This window comes from Rhinopithecus roxellana, chromosome 17, assembly GCF_007565055.1.
Source record: "Rhinopithecus roxellana isolate Shanxi Qingling chromosome 17, ASM756505v1, whole genome shotgun sequence".
NCBI lineage: Eukaryota > Metazoa > Chordata > Mammalia > Primates > Cercopithecidae > Rhinopithecus > Rhinopithecus roxellana.
In genome coordinates this window covers 93,538,994-93,563,366 of record NC_044565.1, presented here as the reverse complement: position 1 = coordinate 93,563,366, position 24,373 = coordinate 93,538,994, and the positions used below count along the sequence as shown (strand labels likewise).

The 24,373-nt window shown below is 39.5% G+C and overlaps 1 protein-coding gene across 8 annotated transcripts in view; it reads left to right on the top strand.

Annotated features, from left to right (window-relative positions):
• The window catches only part of CTNNA2 (catenin alpha 2), a 1,154,891-nt gene that overhangs the window by 874,434 nt on the left and 256,084 nt on the right, over positions 1-24,373 (top strand). For all 8 annotated transcript variants that reach the window (XM_030921682.1, XM_030921679.1, XM_030921677.1 and 5 more), the window contains one exon: positions 23,290-23,370. In XM_030921682.1, the coding sequence (XP_030777542.1) occupies positions 23,290-23,370 (81 nt within the window). The remainder of the gene's footprint in view (positions 1-23,289; positions 23,371-24,373) is intronic.

Genomic DNA, 24,373 nt, shown 5'->3' with positions numbered 1-24,373 from the left:
TACACAAGTGCTCACCCAAGCATGCAAGAATGTACATATATAGATGCCCACTGCCTTATTATTTGTAAAAGTGAAATATTGAAATTGTGGTAGGCAGAAAAATGACTCTCGAAGGATATGCATGTACTAAGCCCTGGAGCCCATGAATATGTTACCTTATATGGAAAAGGAATTTTATAGATGTGATTAAGTTTAAAGACCCTGAGATGGGGAGAATATCTTGGATTATCAGGTGGATCCAATTTAATCATTTGAGTCTTTAAAGGTAGAAAATCTTTCCTGGCTAGAGTCAGAGAGAGACGGAACTACAGAAGCACAGCCAGAGAGATGCTAAATTGCTAACTTTGAAGATGAAGTGGGGTATGAGCCAAGAAAGTGGGCCGTTTTCAAAAGCAGGAAAAGGCAAGGAAACAGATTCTCTTCTAGCACCTCTAGAAAGGAGTGTACCCCTGACCACACCTTGATTTCAGTGCCATAGGATTTCTGACCTACAGAACTTAAGACAATATATTTGTGTTATCTTAAGCCACTCAGTCTGGTAATTTGTTATGACAGCAACAGAAAACTAATTTGGCAACACAGATGCTAAAATATAGGGAAACACTTAAATGATAGCTCACTCCAAATAGCAAGTATCATGAATTCACAACAGAAGGTTCAGGCATTTATATTTTATTGCCATGAAACATGGAAGAGTGTTGGTGAACTCCTGCTGACTGAAAGAAGTAGGAGAACTCAGTGCAGATATTGTATCCTATTTCAGTGAAAAAATATTGTATATGAACGTATTTGAGTGTGGTGTGTGTGTGTGTGTGTTTGTGTGCATGTGTGAATGGAAAAAGATATATAGCTACCTATTTCGGTGAAAAAATATTGCATATGAACGTATTTGAGTGTGGTGTGTGTGTGTTTGTGTGCATGTGTGAATGGAAAAAGATCTATAGCTACCTAGTGAAATGTTACCAGTAATTTCAGGACAGGAAGGGTTGTGTGTTTGTGGAAAGGGGGGAATTCACCTTTTACTTTATTCACATAAGTGTTATTCAAAATGTTTAATATATACTATAGTGTAACTTAAAATATGATTTTTTAAATATTGAGGAAAAAATAGCCATAATAAGGCCAAGTCAATGCTGATTCATTGACAACTAGCCAGAAGACTTTGGTATGTCACCTTGACCAAGGATGACTTACAATTGAGGAGAAAAAAACTTAAAAATTATCTAGTTCTAACACCTTGCTTTAGAGATAAGAAAGCTGGGATCTAATACAGTTCAGTGACTTGCCTGGCCTCACAGAAAGACAAAGAAGCAAAATGGGAAATAAGATAAAGATATTCTGGATTTTCACTATACCACACAGCCACTTACTTGTGTTTGTTACTGAAAGGGAAAAGAAATATATTTTCTCACTCATCACTAGGTTCATGGCTGAGGCCCCTGTAACAAAAGGCAGATTAGTCAGAGAAAAGCATAGAAGTTTATTTAGTATGTTTTACATGAAACACGATGCTTCATAAAGAAATGAAGACCCAATAAAATAAGTAAATCTACATATTTTTTAATGCTAGGTTTGATAATGACATAAATAGTTGTAGAGAAGTATGATTGGGCAAAAATGATATGATCTAATGGTAAGAAACTGGGGGAAACAGCAAGGCCTGTTTTTCAGTTTCTTCTCTGTGTCTCCATATATTCAGAGATAAGAATGTTCTTTCCCTTCAGGTTTAGGCAGGGTACTTCTCAAATGAGGGTCATATGACTTGCTTGAGAGGGGAAGTTCAAGGAGAAGGTGAGAGTGATCTTCCTGCTTCTGCAGATTTCTCAAATGCCAAGATGCCATATTTTGAGGTGGCATGTCCTGAACTCCGTCATTACATAGCAAAAGTCATATGCCTGTCACATGATAGGCACTCAGAGGAACTGTCCAAAATGTGGCCAATTCTGATTTTAACATTTACCTATAGTGGTCATTATCAGCAAATATGTATCAGATATCAACTAAATATGAGGTAGTGAAGGTGTTAACAATAAAAAGATAATGATGATATAGTAGTATTATGAATAGCATAGACAAAGGAACCTGTAATTATAGGGTGAGAGGAACCATGGTAGAAAGATGCATTAAGTGTAGTGCATACACACACACACACACACACACACACATGAACGAATAATGTTTGAGGAAATCAGGGAATTTTTTTACAGAGAAGATAATAATTGAATGAGATCGTCAATAAATAGATGAAGAGAGAATAGGGAACATTGTAGATTCTAACACACTGGTTGATGTTATTGAATAAAATGGTGGAGGGAATGTCAGCAGTGAGAATGCCACGTGGAAGAGCCTAGAGGCATGAAAGCACAGTCTATTTGAGCAATGGAGGTGGAAGGTAAGGTTGGAGAGCAAAACTGAAAGCAAATTGCCCAGGACCTTCTTGGACTTACCTTGTAGGTGATAGGTTGGCATTGGAGGATTTCAGGCAGGTGAGTGAAGTAATGTATGCTTATTAAAGGTAATGATTAAATAATGGACTGGATTTTCACTGAGTGAAACTGGTGACATAATATGATGTAAAATAGCTGGTCTAATAATTTTTCAACTCCAGACTTAATTGAACTGATAATAAGGTGATCATAAAACTTGCAATCCAAATTCAATCCAAATTGAAGCACTTTATAGAGTGAAAGGAGGCATTGTTATCAACTATGCAAGGACAATATAAGCAGATTGGAAGGAACCATCTCCCTCCATATGAAACAAATTCATGCAGATGTGAAATGACTTGGATTTATGGATGATAATTAGCTGGCAGGTGGATATTTGAGGACTCTTATACATAAGGCCAGTCCACGGACTCTCATGACTATAGGATGGCTGCTGGGGAACCCCAGAGCCTCTCCGTTATAACCTTTACTCATTGCCTTAAACCAGTCTCAAACTTACATTATTTCAATAATGTATTTATTTAGGGCCACAAATCCCCATGCAAGCTCCATTTTTAGAGAATTTTTTTTAAGCTGTTAGCTACTTTAACCCTCGTGTAGCAAAGGTTGCTGTTTCTTAAAATTTCTCTGTCTTTCCTAAAGAATTAATTGGACTTGAGTGTAGAACCTGGATTTGATCCTGGGTTTATCTCTCACTCTTTGACCCTTGAACATGTTCATTGGTGTCTTTGAGCATACCTGTAAAATGTTTATCATATGGGTACATCATAAGGATTAAATAAACAATCAGGGTCAAGTGTTTGACACACAGTAGACAGCCAAAAAATAGATATTGTCTTCATTTCATATCTCTTCATTGGGAAAACAACTTTTTTTTTTTTTGAGCCACGTTACCTCTCAGTCAATTTGCATTATGTTTGTATCATATCATTTGTCTTACTCTATTTTAATTGCTTTAAAAATTATGTCTCATTTGTTAAGCCAGTTGTTCTCAAGTGGGGACAATTTTGCTCCCCCCTTCCCCAGGATATTTAGCAATGTCTGGAGATATTTTGGATTGTCATAACTGGGGAAAAGATACACTGGAATCTAATTAGCAGAGACCAGGGATGCTGCTAAATATTCTGTAATGGCTAGGGTAGCCCTCCATAACAAAGAATTATCCAGCTCAAAATGTCAGTAGTGCTGACATTTAGACTACAAGCTTTAGACTATAACTCCATGCAGGTCGTGACCGTGTTTGTCTTGCCATGGCCCAGTGCCTAGCCCTGTGATCATTCTATGAGTCTCAGTGTTAATTAGTGGAGTGAATGAATCAGGACGAATGGTTTAGCCATGATCCAACTGGCATGTATTTCTTAACTCCCTTTAGTCAACATGTAGCTTGTTTTCATGGTATCTCAAGCACACAGCTACCTGCTGCTTGCTTGAAGTACCAGGAATAGTAAACCTGAACTCTGAAAGGGACACCATTAAGGAAATATTACCCATAAGGGAATAGGCATCATATATTACCAAAAACACTTCCTTTAAGTTTCTTAATCGAAAGCACCTGCAAGCTTTCACATAGCATATAGAAGTCCTATTTTTTACCCGATTTAAACTATGAAAGAGCAGGAGATTAAATTTGTCTCTGGATGCTTACTGAAATGAGAAATGTTTGAGGACCAGTAAGGAAGATGGCTTTACTTTGTTTTATTTATTTATTTACTTACTTATTATTTAATTATTTTGTCATCCTATAGCTGCTAATTTTTAATAAGAGATGTAAGACTCTTGGAGGAGTTTGAGAAAGCCTGAGGAAGCCAGCCTGGCGTTCAGAGCGAGAAACCTGCTCCTGGGCTTGGGAAATTTCTTTTCTAATTGTCGGATGAGATGGTGCTCTTTCATTATTCCGTCAAACTGATTGATAGGAGTCTTGTGCTGTGAAATACTGAAGAGCTTTCTGAGAAGTTACACAAGAGATTTCTGGAGGCTGTCACATCCTCCCTACCTGTCCTCATCTCAGCTGTCTAGGACTCCTTGTAGCCTAATCAGTAATGTCATCAAACCTCAACAAACCATTACTCTGGTATTTCCTGCTACACCATATCTTAGTTTGCTAGGGCTACTATAACAAAATACCAAAGACTGGGAAACGTTAAAAATATTATTTCAACTTTTATTTTTGATTCAGGGCTACAGGTACAGGTTTATTACATGGATAGATTGTATGATGCTGAAGTTTGGGGTGCAGGTCCCATCATCCAGGTAGTAAACATAGTACTCAATAGATAGTTTTTCAGTCCTCCCTGGCTTCCTCTCTTTGCACCCTAGTAGTTCCTAGTATCTGTTGTTTACATCTTTATGTACCAATGTTTAACTCTCACTTATAAGTGAAAATGTGAGTTTTGATATCTGTTTCTGTGTTAATTTGCTTAGGATAATGGCCGCCAGCTGCATCCATGTTGCTGAAAGAACATGATTTTGTTCCTCTTATGGCTGTGCAGTATTCCATGGTGTATATGTACCACATCTTCTTTAACCAATTTACTGTTCATGGGTACCTAGCTTGATTCCATGTCTTTGCTGTTGTGAATACGATGGAGACTTTAATAACAGAAATTTATTTTCTCACAGTTCTGGAGACTAGAAGACTGAGATGAAGAAGTCAGCAGGGTTGGTTTCTTCTGAGGCCTCTGTCCTTGACTTGGAGATGGCCGTCTTCTCCCTCTGCCCTCACACTGTCTTTCCTCTGCGTGTGTGCGTGCATGTGTGTGTGTGTGTGTCTCCTAATCTCTTTAAGGATACCAGTCATATTGGATTAGGGCTGAGCTCATTAGGACTAATGATCTCATTTTAACTTACTCACCACTTTAAAGGTGGTATCCCCCAAATATAGTCACATTCTGAGGTCTTAGCATTTAGCACTCCACAATGTGAATTTGAGGGTGGGGGAGACACAGTTCAGCCCACATCACACCTCTACAAGGCTCAACATTACACAGGTGCCCAATAAACACTTACTTGATGGAGTGATCTATTGTTTAAAATGGAATATGGTGGCAGACCCCCTCAGCCTAGCTGATGTGATTTGCAGCCTGCAGATACTTCCCCAACCCAGGAGAGCACAGATGGAAGCCTAATCCTTCTACCCCTGGAGTCTCTGTGCTTAAGAAAACAAAATTATGATACTCAAACTGTATTTAATGTTCATTAGGTTGGAAGTTCTTTCTTTGTTTTCCATTTAGCAGACTTTGGTTAATCACAGGAGAAAGGAGGCAAGGGAGAGGAGAGGGTTGGAATAGCCTTGGGAAAGGCATAGGAGGTCCTCTGGAGGGAAAAGGGACTTCCTAGGAGATAGGGATTTCTATGGAGCTCTCAGGATGGGGAAGAGAGGGGAAGGGAAGTATACAGTTTGGTTCTCATAAACCTGACTTCGTGTTTGTTTACACGTAGGTTGTGGGGAAAGGGGTGGATTGCCAGGAAACTTTGAACTTAGCAGCAGTCTGACTTCTGCAAAGGTAATGAAAGGACTTGAACCCGTAACATGGTGATCCACCCTCAAGTCAGGCTTATAGCTGGTTTTACTCAGGACTTTTTACTACCTTTTGATTCCTGGTTTCTGGCTTCCTTTTCTGACTTCCTCTAAGTACCACCTATTTTGTTAGTAGAAATGGGATCTCTGGCCAGTTTTATTCCATTGGTAGTTCCTGCTTTGGATCCACCACAGCACACAGAAGCTCCAGGGTAAGGTCTGAGCCACTCTGCCTTAAACTATAAAAATGTATCCTTTTTTTTTTTTTTTTTTTTTTTTTTTGCCTCTCCCACATCTCTACCATTATTTGATTTTTTCTCCTCAGTTTTTTGTTTAGACTCATACATATGTCTAATTCCTAAATACTAAATTCCTGACGAACTGATTTCCTATGGGACCAGAGTTTGTTTTATTTAACTCTTTAAGTTTTCATCTGCCACCCCTCACACAGAGGTTTCCTTCTTGCCTTTCTATTCTATCTGTTTAGGGAACAGCTGTCTATTTTCCAGAATGACAACCATTTTAGGTCACTCCTTCATTAAGAACCTTTTGCCAGCGACTGGACTTAGTAGACATGCCAGCAAACTAGAGAGATGAAGTTCCTAATTGAAGTTTATAGGCTAATGGTAGAAACAGGAGAAAAAAACCAACGGTAGGTAAATTGTCTATGTAACATCCTTCTTAGTTTTATTAGTGTTTTAGCAGGGAACTTCTGGAGTCATCACAAGTGAGTTACAATTCTCTAATGATAGATAGCTCTCTAGACTGCATCATGGTGGAGAGGACATTTAGAAAAGCATGTTTTTCTTGCTGTTCAGACCCAGCTCTGGAGGCTGCTACCTTCTGAGGTGTGTATAAGTGATTAGCAATTCCTTTTGAGGACTCCCCATCAGTGTGGGGCAGACATGGAAAGCCTGCTGCATCTGGCTTTCTAATTTCTGCAAGGCCATCCCTTCCTTGATATGCCAAGTGAGGGTGACTGAAATAGAATCCACTCTTGATGCTTGGGGGATCTCCCTCTTTCTGGCAGTTACAGGTGCTCAGTTTGATTAAAATCATCAGTGAGGTGTGTTCATTACTGATTTCATTACCCATGCAGAAGACTGAAAAGGAGGAATCAGTCCCCAGCATTTGCTCCCCATCTTTCCCTAGTAGAAGCTACCATGGTTGTCAGAGCTTGAATTCCTCATGACTGGACTATATAAGTGAAATATCAGGGTCAATGTCTGGTTCTCCTTTTTCATTTGCCTCATATATAAGTTGTGTCATAAATGGATTTTAACTTGGTGAAAATTTCACAAGTGTTAAATATGACTTAGATGCTCAAATATTTCCAAATGGCAAGTCTTGGTAAATCCAGATCCAGTCTATAAAACAATATATTATCCCTAGACATTCAATCCATCTGTCTTCCATTTATCCATAGTTCAGATTCTTGGCACTGTGCCTCTCTTTAGGAAGCTTACTATCACAAGAGGAAAAGATCAGGGTAAGGAATTTGCTTATTGGATACCATTTTCATGCTGGACTCAGAGATAGACATGTTGTATGCATTATCTTATTTTTGCCATAATCTTGGGTTAGACATTATTTTCACTATTCTGCAGATGAGAACTGAGATTCAGTGAGTTTAAGAAAACTGCCCAGCCTCACACAGCTGAGCAGCTGAGATGTAACCTAAGTCTGTGTCTACTTCAAAAGCTCTTGGAAGGAAGGAAAGGCATGCGGAAGAGCATGAAGGTTGAGGAGGTGGGAAGACTGGAAATTGCATTTGCATTGTGATTTTACATAAGAAGATAAAATGAGAAAATATTGATTTATTTATCAAAGCATCCATCTTTCCCCACCCTAGTCTTAGTGTCATAAGTCTTCTAGGAGACTAAGATGAACCTTGGAGCTAGCGCTATGGCTTTCCATGGCGATGCATGGCCAGATAGGTAGCTCTGGATGCAAATAAGCAGGTTGGTATGAGATTCTGGAAGAACTAAGATTTTGGAATTTATCTTCCGCAGTCATCTATGGTCACATCTCTCATCTATGGACAAAGGAAACTTGGCCTTAACATTCTTTGACTCCCAAGTCTAATGTCACTACAAGACTTTATTGAGTGCGAGGGAAACTCCTTTTGGGGGGATTGTGCCTGACACTGGGAGATGTGGTCTCATGTGGAGATGATAAGAGTTTAAACTCTTATCTACTGGGAGAGTACCTGCTTACAAATAACAGAGAAGGGGGCCAGGCATGCGTGGCTCATGCCTGTAATCCCAGCACTTTGGGAGGCCAAGGCAGGTGGATCAAGAGGTCAGGAGTTTGAGACCAGCCTGGCCAACATGGCGAAACCCCGTCTCTATACTAAACCTACAAAAAATTAGCCAGGCATGGTGGTACACCTGTAATCCCAGCTACTGGGGAGGCTGAGGCAGGAGAATCACTTGAACCCGGGAGGCGGAGGTTGCAGTGAGCCGAGATTGTGACACTGCACTCCAGCCTGGGTGACGAGCAAAACTCTGTCTCAAATGATAATAATAATAATAATAATAAAATAATGGAGAAGGGATAATGTCACATAAACTTGCAGTACACACACACTCATTCATTCATATGCACACATATTCAAATGCAAAACATGATCACAACATTTTTATTTTACTCTACTGTGTTGTATATACAATTAACCAATGTATCATCAACAGTTTAGGAGTTATTGTCAACCTGCTCCAATAGTTTCTTATAATCAGTGTTAAAAATCCAGTTTTCCATAGGGCCAATGACATAATTAGAAGTAACAATAGTTCATTCCCCTCAGCTTATTCTGAGTGAACAGAGAAACTTCAAGCACTCACCTTTAGCCCTACTCCTGCCTTTTTCATCAGGGCTTGGAAGACAGGGAATAGCTACAGCCAGGTATCTGACTACAAGGGATGTGGGGTGAGACCACTCTGTGCCAGCTTTTCCCAAGAAGGCTATTCAGGGCTTTGTCTGAGGGAGATGCCACTGCATGACATCAGAAAGAACTGATCGGGAAGGGAGTTCTGTGTAGGCTCTGGGGTCAGGGAGAGGCAGGGTTTTATCTTGGCTGTAGAGGATGCTTCAGGATGGGGAAGAGGGTAGAAATGGGTTGTAGGAGATCATTATGGGGTGCTCAGAGAAATTCTTATTGAGGGCTGGGGTGTAATTACAAGGGAACAGAAAGGTTGGGACCATAGAAAGAGGAACTTGGGAGTGAATTTTCTTAAAATATTAGGAAATCAGCATAGTGTAGACAGGTTTACCAGCAGAAGCTCTGAAATATTTACTGTATCAGGATCCTGGTTTTTTGTTTTATTTTTGTAAACTTGCGAAAGTTTCTTAAGCTCTTTATGCCTTAGTAAGATCAGCAGTCGCTTTTATCTCTTTGTCCACCGTCTCAGCTAACCTTATTTGATGTCTACAGGTAGATATGACAATAACAGGCAAAGAATTTGGGAAGCTGGTATAGCTTTTTCTTTCTTTGTGAAGGGACTTTTTTGAAATGTTGTTACAGGGTATGCCTAGTCTGTATTGTTTTAGTTTCTCAGAAAGTATGGCTTTTCTCTTCCAATTAAGTGGTTTGATTATGAATCTCATTTTGTTGTTGTTGTTGTTGTTGTTGTTTTTTAATATAGTGACTAATTCACTGGGAATCAAGCAGAATTGCCTTAATTGTGGATTTTGGTTCTATTTCAGATGTATTTCCAGGTAAATGATTACAAAAATAAGTTCCCAAATTAGGTTAAACAATGGAATTTTGAAGGAAATATGAAAACACAGATTCCTAGGCCACAATTGGAGAGATTGATTAATCAAATGATTAGTTGGTTTGGAACCCATTGAACTATCCTCCTGTTTGAAGAATGTATCTATAATTTTAAAATGTTTATTAAAATGGAAGATTTCCATGCCCTACCCTAGAGATACTGAAAAAGTATTTTGGGAAAGGGACCAGGAATCTGCATTTGTTATAACTATCTCATATTAACAGTTTTAAGCCTATGGACTATTGAGTCTAAGACTCTCCTATTTATTTTCTCATTTATTTTTAGGCACCATTTACCACTGTTTAACCAGCAACACCCTGAGGACTTAAGTTGTGTAAAAGTTTTCATTAGCAGCCATTCACCAATGTCTTGCTTTGTTAGAGATGTACTTATGGGAAGAGATGTTTCTCTTCTGGATTTCTAAGCAGACAGGAAGGAACAACTGAGAAACTCTTAGCCTTCCCCGAGGGCTCTGAGGAGGCCTTGGAGGTCAGGAGCCAGCAGTGGAGAATTAAGTCTCTCCCAAGAAGTTCTCCCAATTTTGAATGTTCAGCCTCTTTCACTTACAACTGAAGACTTTGTGTTGTCATAAGAATCCAGTGAAGTGTGAGTTATATGCACAATCTGAAAAGGTATAAGCTGCTAGGATTATAACCTAGGCAAAGGATTGTGTTGTGTGTATTTTTTGTTTTTGTGTTTTCTTTCCCTACAGCTGGTCTGCAGAGAATACAATGCACTTCTTAAAATTCCATGCAGACCTAGCAAACTTTCAGTTAGATCCCAGCATAGGAAGGAAGATCTCAGTGTCTGACTGAATATAATATGCATTCTTCATAGACACAGTGTACGCTACAGAGAGCAAAGTGTAATTTTAAGAACCTTGTAATTCTTTACAAATTAACACAGCAGATGGTGTTTATGGGAGCCACATAGTGAGGAATATTTGGGACGATGTGAGACATGTGTTCCAGGGTTTCGGCCTGCTTTCTACATAGTTTAGTTTTTAACTGTCATGCTACAAAAATTCCATTTTGCCTCATAAAGTTTTCATTGGTTCCGAGTGTGAGGGAATGCCCCAAGAGATAGTACTAGTATGACAGATTCCGAGCATGCTGAGTGAGGTCCCTGATTCACCTAAGCCCGAGGAGTGCCAGTGACTTGTGCCTTCATGTTCAGGAGGTGGTAGTCTCCTGAGCATTGGTGGTGGGGTTGGGAGCAGCCTGGCCTTCCCCCAGCTTGGACATCAGTTTGGGAAGTCGAGGAAGAGCACAGAGCTTGATAAGTATCGCCCAAAGAAAGCAAAAGACAACATAAGTGGGCTAACAATAAGGTTAGCAGCTCTAGATTGGGGCTTGTTAGTGTGTAAATAGTTAAAATATTTCTTTGAGTGTTTTAACTGTCCGTATAATTAAAAAGAAGACATTATTCTCTGCAAGTTCCCTCATAACATTAAGAATTAAAGTGCTTGGGACCTGTGTGCTTGCTTTGAAGACAGTGCTGGCATTTTGGCAGGGGGACATGAGAGGGAGAAAACACCAAAATAGGGATTGAAAGGTGGTGCTGCCAGAGAGGACGGGAAGAGGTCATTCTCATGGGCTTTGGCAAAGATGAAGAGAGGTCAGAGTTAATTTGGGCAGGCAAAACAGCCCTGGCTCTGGCACTAGAATGGAGATACTTTTGGGATCCCCTAGGAGGCAAAGAGTCCTTGGTGTTCCCAAACCTTGTAGTTCTGCCCACTGTCACCCACATATCTTCCTCACTTTCCTTTGCTGTGGGGCTGGCAACGGGAAAGGTCCCAGGTGTTCTCAAGTACATCCTGCCTCCTTGTTCCATTAAGTGTTCTCATCTCTTGGAAGCACCTTTTTATCAAATCTATTCTCTTTCAGTTCCTACTCTTTTCAAGTTTATCTACTCCTACCACTCACTACTTTGATAAAAGCCATTTGCTCTTTGTACTTCTTCCAAGGGTATATACATCTTAATCCTATGCATACAATCAAAGGTTTTGCCTCCTAGAAATTTCCATCTTTTTCCTGCATAGGGAAGGTATTTGAGCAGGGAAGAAAGGGAATGAGTGTATAAAGTGTAGAAAGGGGATGAGAGTAGGCAACAATATGACTCTACCATTGGTGAAGACACAGTGAGACACCAATTCCACCTCTGCAACTAGCCTTGTCTCCAAAGATTGGTATCATTTAATTAAGCCAGCAGCTAGAATACTAACTACTCCATTCATAGCCAATACATATTTATATGTACATATCTATACATATTTCTAATTTACTTAGCACCTATTCTGTGTAAGGTACTGTGCCAGAAACTTCAGAGTTTCAACGAAATGTAATGGTCTGACACTTTCCCATCCTTGGGCGGCTGTGCCTTTAGTTGGATAAAAAGAAATATGCTCATGACAAATTTCTGAACACTACAGGATAGTAATGATGCAGCTTATATTATTTGTATACCGTGTGACATCGGAAATTCAAGTAACAATGCAAGAGGCTTGCACAATATAGAATTATTTCCTTGGTGAGAATTGTTCATAAAGAACCAAATAAATGGCAGAGATGGCTATAGGCACACAGAAGAGGCTGGGTTTCTGTGAACTGGGAGGGCAGGGAAGGGGTGATGGAGGAATTAAAACATGAGCTGGCTCTTGATAGAATGATAAATGAGGCACAGGGAGGCCAAGGCTGTGGGTCCCCACATAGACATACTTTCCATAAATTAAGGTAACCCTCTGCCTGAATGTTTTCTGATTTCTGTGAATTCTCAGCAATGTGGACCCAGTTATTGACCTCTTTTCGAGATGGCAGAAAATGCCAGACTCTAGGGATTCTTTAGGTGTTGAAAGCTTTAACTGTAGCTGAGTGGTTTGGGGAATACACACTTAAAAATGAAATGGAACTTTAAATTTCATTGAAATTTAAATTATTTATTCTGTTTGGGGGTTGTGTGTGTATGTGTGTATAAAATCAATGGGAATTTGCACTTTGCCTTGACTACTTTTATCTCAACTGTAAAGATGAAATGGCATCTTTTTTAGCAGTTTGCTCAGTTCATGGTCTCTTTCAGGCTTAGAAGGGATATGTGGTTAATTAACCCCAGCTTTTAGCAATCACCCAAGATCGGGGAGTTGGAACTATGAAAAATGTCTTTTATGCAGGGTTGTCTGGCAAGTAATCACTGAGGACTACACCTGTGTTGATAAAATAAATCAAGGAACAAGAATTGTAACCTTACACAGGTGCCAACTACTACCTATGGCTTTGATCAGCAAATTGCAAAGTGGGTGAAATTTATTTTTAGGACTCTATATTTTCCAAATCATCTATCCCTTTCATACCTGCTGCCTATCCCTAGGTGCCTACTTGGACCATCCATCTTTCTATCAATAAACAAGCATTTCCTAACCATGTCTTAAGAGTTTCATCCTGAGTTCTTTGGGAGAAAACCAGGCATGCTCTACCCACAAAAAGCTTGGGTTGTATTTTGCAGCCACACAAAAACTTATTAAGCAACACCAGGTAGTTAGTATACAGTAAATATATGCACTGTTTGGCACACTACTTACATGAAAGATGTAGTCAGAGGTGGGAGATTTTTAGCTTTTCTTTGAAGGATGGGTACAGCTTCACTAGGTGAATTGTGAGTTAGAAGGGGAAAGGCCCTTTCCAGCCAGACACCAATATGAGCCCATAAAGAAGCAGGACATTTGTGAGTTGTTGGGAAAATACAAATGGATTAGAATTGGACCATTATGAGGGGGAGACCGTATTCTGAAGCCCTAACATACAGGCCCAAGAAAAAACAGAATTACTATTCAGTCCAGCAATTCCATTACTTGGATATATACCCAAAGGAATATAAATCATTCTACCATAAAGACACATTTACAAATTTGTTTATTGCAGCACTATTCACAATAGCAAAGACATGGACTCAACCTAAATGACCATCAGCAGTAGACTGGATAAAGAAAATGTGTCACATATACCATGAAACACTATGCAGCCACAAAAGAGAACAAGATCATGTTCTTTGCAGCAACGTGGATGGAGCTGGAAACCATTATCCTAAGCAAAGGAATGCAGGAACAGACAACCACATACCACATGTTCTTACTTACAAATAGGAGCTAAATAACAAGAACACATGGACACAAAGAGGGGAACAACAGACGCTGGGGTCTACTTAAGGGTGGAGGGTGGGAAGACGGAACAGATCTGAAAAAATATCTATCAGGTACTATGCTTAGTACCTAGTGACAAAATAATTCTTATGTAGGTAAACTCATGTCACAAAATATCTGCGCTGTTTGACACACTACCTGCATGAAGGATTTGGTGTGACACATAATGTGTGTGACACAAAGTGTGTCACACAAAATCCCTGTGACATGAGTTTACCTATATAAGAAACCTGGCACATGGCATCCCCAAACCTAAAAGTTAAAAGAAAAACAAAAAGATTAAAAAAAAAAAAAAAGGAAATATGACTTCAGTAAAATCTAAAGAAGAATTGAATACTGAGCTGAGGAAATTAAAGCTTGTTCTTAGCAGGCCATAATGAGGATGATGAGGGAATGCAATCAACAAAGGATGCTGTGGCATTCGAGATCTCCACTGCAGTGGGTGGGTGTCATGGAAAGAGAGATTTGAGGAACAGTATGAATCCTTACAGACTTTTCGACAGGGCAGTTTCTCAATGTTAGTGACTAACTGGATTTAGGGGAGAAATACGATATTAAGATTTAGAGCTGGATCGGTGATTAGTGCTGGGGAAAACCCTGTGAATGAACCTAGATGCCCTGCCAAGACATGAACTCTCCAGACAGTGCTCCAGACCTTGCCTGAGGTCGGCCCTGATCCCCACCACTCTGCTTTCCAGTTATTGTGGCTTAGTATTTTAAGATCCCTGGTTTAATAAGACCCTTTTCTTTGTAAGTGACAGAAATGCCATATGAATAAACATGGAGGCATTTATTAACTCATGGCACCAGGTAACCCATGGATAGAAACTTACGGCTTTAGGTGCAACTAGATTCAGGAGGCCAAATGTTTCATTCATTGACTTAGAAAAATTTACTGAAAACCTGTTACATTCCAGGTACACCTCCAGGCTCTAAGGATATAATGACAAGCAACATAATTATTTTGTAGGTTAATGTGTTTTATATACTGAATGTTTGTGTCCCCTCAAAATTCAAATGTTGAAACCTCCAATGTGATGGTATTTGGAGGTGGAGGACTTTGATAAGTGATTATGTCATGAAAGTGGAGGTCTCCCAAATGGGATTAGTGGAGGCCTTTGATAAGTGATTATGTCATGAGGGTGGAGATTTCCTGAATGGGATTAGTGCCCTTATAAAAGAGACCCCAGAGGACTCCCTTGCCCCCTTGGCCATGTGAACACACAAAAAGAAGACAGCCTTCATGGACTAAGAAGTGGGCCCTCACCAGACACGGAGGTCTGCCAATGCTTTAATCTAGGACTTCCCAGTCTCCAGAAATGTGAGAAATATATTCCTGTTGTCATAAGCCACCCAGTCTATGATACTTTTGTTATAGCAGCTCAAATGAGTTATTAATAAAAGAGCACATAATAGAAAATATGAACCATTTTGATTTGACTCCAAAGGCTGACTTCTCTTTTCTTCTCCTCCTTCTTCTTCCCTTAAATTTCTTTTACTCCAATTCCTCATCCCTTTCTTGCCACAGTTTCTCTCACAATCTCTGCCTCCTGTCTCTGTCTTTCTCTGTCTTCCTCTGCCCCTCTTTCTCCCCCTCCTTCTTTCAGCTATGCTTTTCTTTTTGTGGGGTCTATTTTTGGAGACTTCAAGGTTTGTCTATTACCAGTTTTTCAATCTCAGTGGCAAAATATGTCTCCTTCCTAATAATTCTACCTACAACCTATGATTCTACTGCTGATTCTCACTGGTTTGGATGATATTATCAGTTTGTTCCCTGTCCACTAGAGTCTCAGTTGGGAGTTAGGAGGGCTGCTACTGAAATAGCATGGATAGATTGATGGCGGGATAAGAACGGGGGTTGATCGCTCTGAGCCAGTCCTGCTTTGTACATTGTCCCAGGCATATCCTGATATTGCTCTACTATTGGGCAGGGCCTGCTAGTCTCACCAATATTACCATATTCTTACCTTATATATTGATGATTATTTCCTTGAAAATGAATGCAGTCTGGCAGAGAAGAGTCAGAGATACATCAGTGTTTCCCTTTCCACCTTTACCTCCTTCCCATCCCCTCCACCACCTCAGAGACCAAGAAAGCTGGGTTGTGATGTGGTCAGAATATCTTGATTATAGATTTGCTTTGTGGCCACTGTTCAACTTTCATCCATTCTAAAGAGATAGTGCCTGTTTCTTTTCTAAGAGAAACGTCCTTAGCTAGTGAAAAGGTATATTTAGAAAGGTCCACATGCTCCAACTATGATTTATACATAATATAAAGATATTATGAAATGTTCAAGGTTCTATAAATAATGGTGCTATTTGTAATAGGGATATGATTTCTATATCCAGGGTTTGAGGGTAGGTGGGCAGCCCTCCAAAAATGATAGTGTGACTGTTGGATCAATAGATAATTTTTTTCTCCCTCCTGTTGTCTAAATCATAGGTTTAAATGACAGCAAAATGTGTTGGAGATGGAGTGCATGGCATATTATTGCTTTCTGGCATTCTGATGATTTTGACTTCCATTTCTTTCAAATGACAACAATTTGAAGACTGGGCATTTGATTAGCTTCTGAAATATCCAATATATTAGAGTCACAGCTACACAATATTTTGAAGATTCCTTATACATTCAGTCATGTCTGCAGGTCCCTTCAAGGGAAAGGAAGGAAGTGATAAACCTTCTTACAACCATGTCCCACATATTAATATAGTACCCTGAAACATGGTTGATGTGCACCCATGGATCCAGTAGAAGCACCAAGATGGTTGATTTATATTCCCAGGGCTTCCATGAGAGAACCCTCAGAACTGGATTATGTGTTTATAGTAGGATGAGGGGCTGGGATGGGAACAGTCTTTAAAGAAATACTCATTTTCTGGGAGGCCAAGGCGGGTGATCACGAGGTCAGGAGATCGAGACCATCTTGGCTAACATGGTGAAACCCCGTCTCTACTAAAAATACAAAAAACTTAGCCGGACGTGGTGGCAGGCACCTGTAGTCCCAGCTACTCGGGAGGCTGAGGCAGGAGAATGGCGTGAACCCAGGAGGCGGAGCTTGCACAGAGCAGATTGCACCATTGTACTTCAGCCTGGGCAATAGAGCAAGACTCCATCTCAAAAGAAAAAAAAAAAAGAAATACTCCTATACAGAGATTTATAAATTAATAATTTTTGTTTCTTTTAGTTTTATAAGTTAGGGAGTCAGTATCAGTTGTATATTATTCAGCATGTTGACATAAATCCATTACAAGCATCTTCAGAATTTCAGAAGGGGTGATGGGTATTCATATAGGGAGAGAGTGGGGTGGGGATCCTTGTCCAAAGTGGGCCAAAAGAGGGGCCTTTATTTTACAAAGGGGCAAAGAGCAGTGTTATTAAAAAGAAATTGTAGAAATAAAATATCATGCTTTTTCTAAAGATTAATTGTAAAAACAGAAAATTCTGTTAATGGCTTAATCCTTCTGTTTAAGGACAAACTGGAAATATAAAGATCTTCAAGATAATATCTGATACTTTAGCAAACTGGACTTGAATTTAAAAACAGAGGATGGGAGAATAAAGGATCTCCTATTAAAAATCCAAGTCAGGAAATTTATTCCCTTCACTCTCATCAGTTCAAGCCATGGATCTACCCCAGATGTGTTTTGTAAAATAGTTCTCAAAGACTAAAACAAATAGAATTTAATAAACATGCACCTCCCTAGCACAACAGATGGCAACTAGGGAAGATGCCCACAGCAATGTGGAGAATACTCCCACCTGGCTTCTTTTTTTAATAACGCTATTTATTAAATGGCTATGTCTATTGCACACTCATTCTCTGCAGGTAAAGGTAAAGAAGAAAAGTGGCAAGCAGGTTCAAAAAAGGCATATAAGATCTGTGGACAAAAAGCGGCAGAGGAAATACACCTCAAAGTGAGATTTTACTGGTAGCCTTTGAAGAGAAACACATGAAACTATAAAATCACAGAATCCTGAAATTTTAGAGAAGGGAGATTGTTTCGATATGGAATGGAAAAAGCCCTGGCTGGGAGTCTGGAGGTGCTGGTCAGATACTAATGAGCCAAGTGATCATAATCAGTCACTTCATATCTCTAGACCTTGCTCTCCTTACCTTTGAGGGGAATGAAGGGGCAGGCAAGGAAAGACAGCTAACATTAACTGAGTTAACTCTGCTGGTTATGTATTGGCTAACTAAACCCATTATACGGCCTATGTCTTTTTATGCGCCTAATAATTATATTAAGCAAGCACTTAGCCATGTTTTAGAGATGAGAAAAACTTCAACTGCCTGTCAATCCCCGGCCCTCTCTGCAGCGTTACGATTGTTTCCCCATAACAGGGAAGTATAGTTACAGGTGCGTGATGGTTTTTCTGCTTCTCATATTTCACAATTTCATAACTCATGTCTGGCCCTTTCATTCTACAGATGATAAGTTTGGAGTCTAGAGATGTTGCCAGGTCACTTAGGTGGTTACTGGCAGAAGAGTGGTTACAACTAATTGGCTTTTGTTTCCTTCTGTTCAGCAAAAACAGGGAATAATTGGATGACTGACTTAACACCACACATTTTGCTTTTATTATTAGGTGATGATGTCAATACTTAGATCTGCTTTCACTTCAATTTGTTAAAGTATTTTTAATGTGTAGAGCCTGGAGGGTCAGGGATGGAGAGTTAGGTGAGGCTTCTGGTAGATTCCTAGGGAACCAGGATGTGCTTGTGAGGATCAAATCCTTAGTTATGAGACAAAATATGTCCCAGGACCTACTATGTAAAATACTGAACTGAAATTTCTGCCCCTCATTTCACCTCTTAGAAATATCTCAGACTAGCTGTGTATTTAAAATGAACTGCCCCAAATATTCCTTCTTTAAAGAGAGAGAACTTTTTCTTTAGGGATACCAGTTTTTGGCAAGGATTTTGTACATTATCTGCCTGGATGGAGAAAGCAGAAGGACAGGTGATCCAAAAATAGTTTCTATGTACTTTCTAAATCAATTCTTTCATTTCTTTTCCATAGCAGAAATACTTTCCTAATTACCCTGAATAGTCTTAATGTCTTTTATTGTTTCTAGCACAGTAACATTGTGATTGATTGTCCTGCTAACCTTGTGAAGAAGACAGAGCATATATTATGCTATCTATTGTGCTTATGACAAAACTCAGACTTTTTTTTAAAAAATGGGGTAAATGGTTAGTCCAGGATCATGGAGGCTACTAATAGGGAGCTGACACTAGGAGGCAAGTCTCTTCTTCTCTCTTCCTCCCTCCTCACTATCCCCCATTGCTCTCTCCCTTTCTCCTCTCCTCTTCCTCCCTCTCTGTCTCTGTGTCTCTGTCTCTCTTTCTCTCTCTCTTTTCCTCTCTCTGTCTCACTCTCAGTAGCTGGCTTCCTGTCCAGTTTAAACTGATGAATTTAAAATTATGGCCACATTTAGACATACAGAGCTGAGGAAAGTAGGACATAATGGCTTCCAAGTCCCCATTTGCTGTGCAAAGCTGAGCTACTATTGTTATTCCTGCACAAATACCTCATTTTTTAAAATTGGAGCTTAGAAAGGGCCAGTGAATTGACTATCCCATCCAGTGGCCCAAAATTCCTAAATCCTAGTCCTTGTTTTAACATTCCCCAGCCTTATGTACAGTGACAACAAATATGGCACCCAAGTCAACTAACTACATTTCTGAATTGTTTTCAACCAAGGACTTTCAGGCTGGAGAAACCCAGGATCACAAATATTACACAAGCAGCATCCGGACAAAAGTGAAATGGAATGACTAACGTTACCAGAGATTGTCTGGGCTTGTAGATCAAAATAAAGTTAATAGTAATCACACTATAAAAAAGCTCTTGTAAAAATAATTTGTCTCTGTAGCTAATCAAACTGATCTCTTCACATCATGGAGAAAAAGCTGGCTCGTTTCACTCACTGCCTTCCCAGAACCATCTTGCCTTCTTGCCTACATGACTTTTTTTTTGCCAGTCAAAGTGCCTCTCTTTCCTATTCCAATCTTACACAGGGCTTAAGGTCGAGCGAATTTTCTCTTTCCTCTGTGAGATTTCTTGACTTCCCAAATGCAATATCTTCTCCCTCTTCTGAGCAACTCAGTCGTTGAGCATGCTAATATCTCTGCACAGTTTTTGGTATTGTTAGTCTTGTGTACTGGTCTATTCCCCTGTATCAGGAGCTCTTTGATGGTGAAAATCGTGGCTATCACTTTTCATGTGTTCCCCACAGTGACCAACAGGATGCCTCACATCTAAGGGATATGTGTTTTACAGTTCCAGGATATTGATGCCAGAAGGGATACAGATCCCACATGTTGCCCTTCTGCTCACAGAATGGGGCAACCAAGCCTCCCACATGTGTCTGTAACAACCGCAATTACAATCTTGAACATGGCTCTTTCCCCTGGGGGTAGGATTGTCAGATTTAGCACATAAAAAGACAGGATGCCCAGTTAATGTGAATTTTAGGTAAACAATAATTTTTGAAGAATAAATGTATCCCCCCATTTTTTTTAAGTTTAAAAGTTTAAAATGTCATCTGATGCTGCATTTGCACAACTCACCTTGTTCGCCCTACCCTAATCCAAGCCCTATTGGATTCTGTCTTTATTTCAATTTTTGATATTTTATTTTCAACATGGATTTCATTCCATTAGTTTTGATTTTAAAAATATTACATTAGGTCGGGCGTGGTGGCTCATGCCTGTAATCCCAGCACTTAGGGAGGCTGAGGCAGGTGGATCACAAGGTCAGGAGTTTGAGACCAGCCTGGTCAATATGGTGAAATCCCATCTCCACTAAAAATACAAAAAAATTAGCCAGACATGGTGGCACGTGCCTGTAATCCCAGCTACTCGGGAGGCTGAGGCAGGAGAATTGCTTGAACCCAGGAAGCAGAGGTTGCAGTGAGCCGAGATTGTGCCACTGCACTCCAACCTGGGTGACAGAGCAAGACTCTGTCTAAAAAAAAAAAAAAAAAGTATATATTACATTAAAATATTATTTGTCTTGATGACTGAGTTCCTTGGTGCCACCTTAAATTTTACATCTAAATTATACTCCCTCTCTCCCTCTTCACTCTCTTCACACCAGTCCCAGGCCCATTTGATCCTCATTCTTCTTATCTGAAAAATGGTTACATAGATATGGCACTGGCTGGATGGAATATGCCCAGAGTCTGCCATTTACATTCACTCAGTAATTATTTTGTGTATCTAAAGTGGCTCCATTTTTTTCTTTTTACTTTGAAAAGTTTATTAATCGACCCTCCGTCTGTTGTAGACACATTTTAAACTAAACTCATAACTTAATTTTCGAAAGTAAGTCTTTCTTATTCTAATAAATGAAAAGGCCATAGGAAATTATGATTTTCAGAATGATCATGGTCCAGAGCTCCACAAAGGTGCCCTGTATTTTGATGGCCGACAACCTATTTGCAAGGAGAGAACCAAACAGAAAAGGAATAGCCTTTGACTGCTGAACTTGGAGAGGCAGAGCATTGAAATTATACTCACTGCACAACCACATTCCCTTGAAAGATAGAGCAGCACGTTGTTCTCCTCCATATACTTTTGTTTTCTTGGAGCTATTTGCAGGCTGATATTTCAAAGTTGTAAAATGTTAGCCACTGTATTTTAAGCTCTTTCTACTTACAAACCTTAGTGTCTACATCTGAAAGTGAGTGTATGAGTTTAGGGAGTGGGAAAGGATGATGGGGAATTGTAGGATTTTAGAAGACTAAAAATATATGCACATATGTCTTGGTTTGGGCTTTTTAATGAAAACCCTATAGGACTGTGCATCAGACATTTGTTCAGAAAAAATAGTTAATTAAGCAAGTGGCAGAGAAGAGTGACTACTTTAAACCCAGCTATGGAGAGCTGGTATGTATGTATCAGCTTTATGTGTCCCGGATTTTGTCATGGAAACAGAACATTTAGAAACCTGTTGGATGGTAATTTTTATGCATTGTCAATTCATGTTATCCCATTAGGCACAACTTAAGATCTGGGATCTCATTTTCCTCATATCAGCAAATTACTACAGAGACCTACGTGATTTTACAGAGACTGAGTAGGCCACAAGAATTGACTTGCCACTAGCATGATAAATAAATCAATCTGTAGTGTTTGACTAAAATTTAGATAATTTAATCGATTTGACAAGGTTTTTGAAAACATTTGTCTTTTAAGGGGAAGATAATTGTCATCCATAAAGTCTATAGAGCTTTTCATCCATGGGAATCTTGTTGCTCTTTTAAAAAGACAATGGGGATTCTTTTTTGTTCAGTTTTAATTGTTTTTCTGTACCCACCAAAAAAAAAAAAAAAAAGGAGAAAAAGCAAAGAAATAGGAAACTAGTGAAACTTCCAAGTGAATAATTTATTAAAGAACATTTTTTTTTCTCTATCTCTGCCTGTTATAGTCATAAGGGAAATTTTCCTCATGACCTCAAGCTGTGGGTTGCTTATTATCATTTTTAGCATTTCACTACATGACAGAGTAGAGATTAGCAATACTGTATTTTCTTTTTTTTTTTTTTTTGAGACGGAGTCTCGCTCTGTCGCCCGGGCTGGAGTGCAGTGGCCGGATCTCAGCTCACTGCAAGCTCCGCCTCCCGGGTTCGCGCCATTCTCCTGCCTCAGCCTCCCGAGTAGCTGGGACTACAGGCGCCCGCTATCTCGTCCGGCTAGTTTTTTGTATTTTTTAGTGGAGAGGAGGTTTCACCGTGTTCGTCAGGATGGTCTCGATCTCCTGACCTCGTGATCCACCCGTCTCGGCCTCCCAAAGTGCTGGGATTACAGGCTTGAGCCACCGCGCCCGGCCGCAATACTGTATTTTCTAGTAAAGCATCTCTTTTGAATTTGATACAGAAGTTGCAGTACGGCTTAAAAAATACTGGTATAAAATTCTGAATTCTGGTGATTTACTTAAAATCCTTTTCGATTTAGTTTTTATTATCTCAATTATTTTCTATTCAGAAATGTGCCTACACAATATAGACACACAAAGCATTTGTATTTGAAGGCAAAAACAAAACATCCTTGTTATATTTACTTAACTGCTAAGCATCTGGAGGAGGGATGAAAACACAGATTTGTGTGGAGCTGAATATGGACATATGTGTAACCATCCTGACAATGTATTGATTTTTATCAATTTTAGTTATTTCAGGAAAAATCAACTTTAGAGACCAAATCATGTTATAGTTATATATTAAAAATAATCTTTTTAAAAATTGTTTGAATTTAACATCTCATGTTTTCCGGATTTTTTTTTTTTACTTTTAGTATCTCTAACATTGAATATGCTAAACCAGAAATTATTTCTCTTTTCTTAATAGACTGGAAGGAAAGAAAAAGGAGATCCTCTCAACATTGCGATTGATAAGATGACTAAGAAAACAAGAGATCTAAGGAGACAGGTACTATTTTTTATTTTTACTTTAATTCCATGATGTTTAGTAGTGGTTTCCAACAATATCCTTTTCCAGGGTGTCTTCTTGGAGATGACGATGAGGTTGTTATTCTTTATAACATCTACATATACAAAAAGATCTCATTTTATCGGCAAGGTAGAGATTGCTGGACAGAGATGAGCCCGTTGCAAGCAAGGAAACAGTTCCTGAGCAGGTGGCTTCTCACTGCCCAGATCCAGTCTGTCCCGGTGGAGACTGGATGAATTCACTACTACTACATCTGGCCTTTAGTTTTCCAAATCCAGCTATGCCAAGAGCCTGTGTCTGATCTTTGCTGGTTCTTACTTATCAAACTCCCGGGAATTTAGTGATAAACTGGAATGCTAATGGTTAATGAGAAATACAACTCTTAATCTAATGGGTTAATTAAGGTCTCTTGGTCAGTGTATTCCCTTGGGAACATAAATCTACGAGAAATTTTCCTTATCAGATGGTTGTTTGGGAAGCAGGGAATAAAATGGCTAATGACATCATTAGTTTAATGGGTCTATTTTTCTTAATGGGGAGAAATCTCCAGTCAGGGCCCTTTTTTCTCCTTGAAAGTGTTGTATGAACACTGGCAAATGTTGCCTTACAACCCTGATATTATATGTGGCCATGATGAACTCCTCTCTCTTTGGTAGTAGTATTTCTCTGAAAGAGATTCTACTACCCACTGAGTTATAATAAAACCCCCTCTTCTTGATTCCTGCCCAGGAGGGCAGAATCCTGTCTCCTGCTGTAGCTTTGGCTATGTCCATCTCATTCGCTAATTGTTGATTGTGACAGCCAGCTAAAACCAACCACTGCCATGGCAGCACCTGCTGTATTTTCTGCAGCTGAAACAATTGGTTTAGCATGGCCACATCCAGCATTTGCTCCTGCAGTGTGTTAAGTACAAACAAAATTAGCAAGAGGCCTGGGCAAGAATGGCCAAGTAGAAACTTGGAAATGATTTGAATGAGAGGAA